Genomic DNA, 5,014 nt, shown 5'->3' with positions numbered 1-5,014 from the left:
TTGGATGGATTTGCGGTGTACAAAATAAGAGGTCTAGTCTTCAAAGTCCAGCGTGGCCCTTCTTCTTAGGAATGAATGCCCTTAACTCATGTGACATGTACAAATCAATGACCTTTGTGAACTATTCCCAAAAATCGTTTGAATCCGTCAACTCCAGCTCCTTTGCAGTAGCTGATGTGTTTCAGTGCAGGCTGCATGAGGAAACGGCAGCACTACAGCTCAGCACATTGTTGGACCACATCAAGGCATTAGTACGCTGTATGCCTCCGTTGTTGTTTGACTGAGACATATTTCCAGACGACTGCCTGGCCTGTGGCAGGAGATGAGGGATACGCTACAAGGGCAAGAGTCTTCACTCTGCCTGCCAGCCCCGGGCCCTTTCATAATCACCCAGGAATGATGCACATCCCAGTTAAAGCGCTGGTAAAAAGAGTTACGGCTGCGGTGGTGTTTCCTGAGAAGTCTGCCAAAAAGATGATTTAGATAGATCACAAGTCTGGGGTCTGAGGGTTCCTCGGACACTGTTTAAACACAACGCTTGATTCTGAAGACAGGAATGTGACGAGCGCTGAGTGAAAAAGCCCTCACCTAACAGCGACATTTCCAACACGGCAACGACCACAGCAGAACTATTGGTCATCTTCGGCAGAGACTTGGACGAGACATTAAAACGATTACTTAAGAAGATTTATTCCTGCTTAGTGTATGATTTGGCTCGTCGAGGCACAGCCGTCAAAGGGCTCCTCAACACAGCTTGCATTAACATTTCAGGACTCATTTAAAAAAAATCTTTTATTTTGTTTAATACATAGGGCGGTTTGTAGTGAAATATGTATACATTCAGCTTTACAATTCATAATACCGTAATTATTTAATCAAATTCCTAAATTACACATTAATATACAAGGTATACACATATGCTTTCACATACAAATTCTGAACACAATGAAAAGTTTTCTACGCCAGTTTAATAATAATTAAGCAAATGTTGTTCCTTTTTGGATAAATACACAATTAAATTTCAATGGTAAACCTCTATGCAAGGTTTCAAGGTTCAACTAAATCAAATGCTATTGTTGAGTTAAGGTGTTGAGTCCTTCACTGGACAAACAATAACACAATTTTCTCATGCAATTAAAAAGAGCTAAAAAGTAAGTATCCCATTTCTGATAAGACATAAAGGCGTGTGGGTCATTTTCACTATCACAGGATCCAGCTCTCAAAACTACATTTCCCAGAACACACACCAGCACTCAAATACTACAAACATGGACAGAGGTCAGGGGTACAGTACATTTAGAACAGCCTCTCGGATACGAAGACAGAGATAGGGAGTACTGTGAAATCCATTAGCAATGTGGAGCACAAGGCTTTTTCTTTGATTTTCCAATTTCAAGTGGAAACACCCTTATGACTCACTGCCCCGTTTAATATTGAACACTTTTCCTTTGTCTCTGTTCAGCTCGAAGGGATCTATAGCTATATGAAAGGCCTTAGCAGTGCTAGTGATATTACTGATATTATCTGTCTGAGTCAGCGAGCGCCAGCAGGTCGCACCCCATTAAAGCAACTAGTTACAAAACAAGGCGTGCAATTTTAAGAGCTTCTCTCTTTTCTTCAGGCACCCAGCGGAAAGCTCGCCGGTGCCAATCTCTTTGATTTATGCGCACTTCAAAACACACTTAAAGGTTTTGAGTCCAACACAATAAAAGTAGTAAAACGTCATTCCAAACACTTGGTAACTCTATTATAATGTGAACAAAGGAGGCAGTTGTGTGTACAACAGAGACACATATGATCCCAGCCCCTGGCAGAGCGCGCGAGGGGACAGGAGACAGCTTGGCATGATAAGCTTCTTCATAAGCAGCAGAATGTTTAGTGGGTGCTGTGCCGGAGGACCAGGCAAGATCAAGCATATAGGACAGAGGGCAGAAAAGACAAAGAAGAAGAAAGCTCAGCACTACATTTGACACTGGTGTGCTTGCTAGGGCAAGGTGCTATGAGACCATAAGCATGCTGGACACAAGGAGGAAGACTTGAGTCAAAACTGTTCTCCCACAACACAAAAATACAGCTCAAAAGAAAGAGAGAGGAGAGAGAGAAAAGTCACATGCCAAACAGAGGAAGGCTGAGTCGTACTAGCGTTGAAGTGCAGCCTTTGTATTGGAAAGTGTGCAAAAAGTAGTGTTTGCATGAACACAGGTGAGTATGGAGGGAGGGCCAACCCTCACAACTCTGGCCTGGGGAAGGGGAGACAGTCTGTCTGAGGAGGAGGGAGCTCAGCTGTATTGTTTTTTCTTTTTCTTTCAGGTGTGTAGCGTGTGTATATTTTGTGTGTGACATTGCATGTGGTATTCACACATGTATGTGTGTAGACATGTTTGCGTGCGTCCGTGTTCCATCTGTGTGTGTGTGTGTGTGTGTGTGTGTGTGTGTGTGTGTTGTCTAGACCAGGGAGCAGTAGCCGCCACAGCTTCCCCCTCCTCCGGCGTCTTCGTCGGTGAGCTGGACTCCTCGACCGTGGGTCTCGCTCTGCCACAACCCGGGGGTCTGGATGATCTTCTCTACCAGCTCCTCAAACGCACACTGGACCCCATCCCTCGTCTTAGCGCTGGCCTCTGGGAAGAGCAGTAGAGCGTAGTGGGAGAAATGGACAGAGAAAGAGAAGAGGGGTAAATGGACAACAACCGTTTTTTTACCGAACCATTTTTACCGAACTTTCTGAAAATCAAGGTTCGCTTGATCTGTTCTTGATCTGCACTTAGTCAGCGGGGGGCGTGGTCGTCCTGTCAAATCTGACAGGACGACCACGCCTCTGTAAACAACATCAGCTGTTTAAGGCACGTCACACACCATCTAGTGACACCTCTGATGAAGACGGAAGTATTACCGTCGAAACATGTCAGGTAGGAACACAAACCTGTGTCTGATATAGATGAAAACCTAACGATCTAAGTAAAGTATAGACACTATGAACCTTTTTGGATTTGCACTTAGTCCCATTTACCTTCTAATAGACGGTTTTAACTTGACAACAAAAACATTCTAAATTGAACCCCCGCTCACTTCCTGTTGCAGTGTTTGCTATGGACATAAAAGAAAAAAAAACATTCAAGTGCAGGACTGACCATTCTGTGAAAACCGTCTATACAGCTGAGCGGCCAAAACAAAAGTAACGATGTCGAATGAATATTTCTGCAGTTTGCCGAATGCTGAGAAAAAGGAAGTGCTGTGGGGTTGCGCTCTGGTGAAAACCGTCTATAGATACACCAACTCTACCACCTCCTCCAAGCGTAAAAACCTTTTTTACGATATTTCAAAGGTTTTTCGTAAAATCATAAAAACAGGTGGATGGAAACCCACCTACTGACTCTCCAACAAACGGCTGCAAATAGAATTTCTAATAATTTACATTTTCTAATCTAAAGTCAGAACAAAGTGTTGAATTCAACTAATCTGCCCTGAAAATATGTGTGCAGTGCAGTTTGTACTGTACATATAACAGTAACTGACGCTGCTGTTTGTTTAAATGATGAACAGTAAAAGTGTCCTGTAAGCCAGGGATACTCAACTTGCTTTGCCCGGGGGCCACTTTCGTGAAATGATAGAAGGCCAGGGGCCAGTTAATAAACAATCAATATACATTTTTCTGTAGCGGATTGTAGGTTTCTGGGGTGTCAGCCGGAGTTTAGTCTGACAATGTTGCGCACCCCGGATAGTTAGTTAGGTTAAGTACATACATAAGTGCCTGGGTAGCGAGCAGACAGCGGGATTTAACAATTTAGCAGCTAAATCATAGATTATTGAAAGATATTCCATATTCCAGCCTGAAATGCTATAACATAAGTGGAGTATTGGCCAGAATGACATGAACATTTGGACACTTATTCAGCGGGTATCTTGCATGTTGCGTTCAGGTGCACTGTAAAAAAAAAATTGCAATTCCATCGCGGTCCACACAGGGGGCGCCCGCGGGCCGCATGTGGGTTGGGCTTCATTCGAAGCATGACACTTAAATAAAGAAAATCAATCAATCAATCAAAATGTACGTAACTGACGCTGTGGAAAACTGCCATTAAGCTTGATGGAGACACACATTATTTGTTAGAGTGATATTTTCCACACACAGTAAACCCATTTATTAAGTGTCTGTGCTTAAAAAAAGAAAAAAGAAGGGGGAGGAGAGAAGAGGCAAAGGCAAGTAAGAACAAGAAGACAAAATGAAGAAGAGAGGAGAGCGTAGTGGATGGAGGAGAGGGAGGGCAGGAGAGGAGAGGAGATGAGATGCAGACACAACAACTATTACTGTCATCTGCTGGCCTCCCTGGGCCACAGCGGTGGAAAATGTCTTAACAATAACTGTCAACCCCGGACACTAATAGTAGCCGGCCTTAGGAGGTAATTAGGGTGATATTGGCAACACTCGCTCAGAAAGATGATGCTATCCAGAAACAATATGATTGTAATAACCATTGGAAGATGGTAATAATATCAGAAAATGGCTGGGAAAACCTGGAAATATCAGAGTGAGTTCCTTCAATTTCCAACAAAGCTTTTTTTTTTTTCAAATTAAAGATTTTTGAATACTTGATGAAGATAAATACTAGCAGTTTAAAGAAACTGACATCATCTATCTCTAGGCAACTCTTTTCCTGACAAACCTGAAGAAATGGAAGCACAGAGAGAAAGCAGAGAACCCATAGAAGATGATAGATGATGACTGTTTTATAAATAGAACTATGCAAGCATTCCTCAGCAAGTATGATAGTTATTTCAAAAGCAGCTTCCCCAATTGGCTGGCGGGGAATCCTCCCGACTTACCTATAAAAAGCATGGAATGTTTTCTTGCAAACTTCAGACCTTCGTTCCTGTCTAGCTCGTGGTTTTCCTAAAACAAAAGAGAGGTAATGGCTTAGATGAGGGGCTGCCCTGCAGACCTGTCAGCTACTGTGGTCGTCACAGGGCAGAAAGGGAAAGTGATCTCTCACTGAGAAAGAACAGAACACAATATATT

The 5,014-nt window shown here is 43.0% G+C and overlaps 1 protein-coding gene across 1 annotated transcript in view; it reads right to left on the bottom strand.

The window, feature by feature from the left end:
- Positions 1-774: 774 nt before the first annotated feature.
- Positions 775-5,014, bottom strand: part of LOC310772321 (ras-related protein Rab-18) — a 20,251-nt gene continuing 16,011 nt past the window's right edge. Inside the window, exons 6-7 of the mRNA XM_083632096.1 lie at positions 4,822-4,888; positions 775-2,618 (exon numbers count right to left, since the gene is read on the bottom strand). Of these exons, the coding sequence (XP_083488222.1) occupies positions 2,446-2,618; positions 4,822-4,888 (240 nt within the window). The 3' untranslated portion in view covers positions 775-2,445. The remainder of the gene's footprint in view (positions 2,619-4,821; positions 4,889-5,014) is intronic.

This window comes from Poromitra crassiceps (genome assembly GCF_964638095.1).
Source record: "Poromitra crassiceps genome assembly, chromosome: 2".
NCBI classification, from domain to species: Eukaryota; Metazoa; Chordata; class Actinopteri; order Beryciformes; family Melamphaidae; genus Poromitra; species Poromitra crassiceps.
This window is presented reverse-complemented; position numbering and strand designations above follow the sequence as displayed.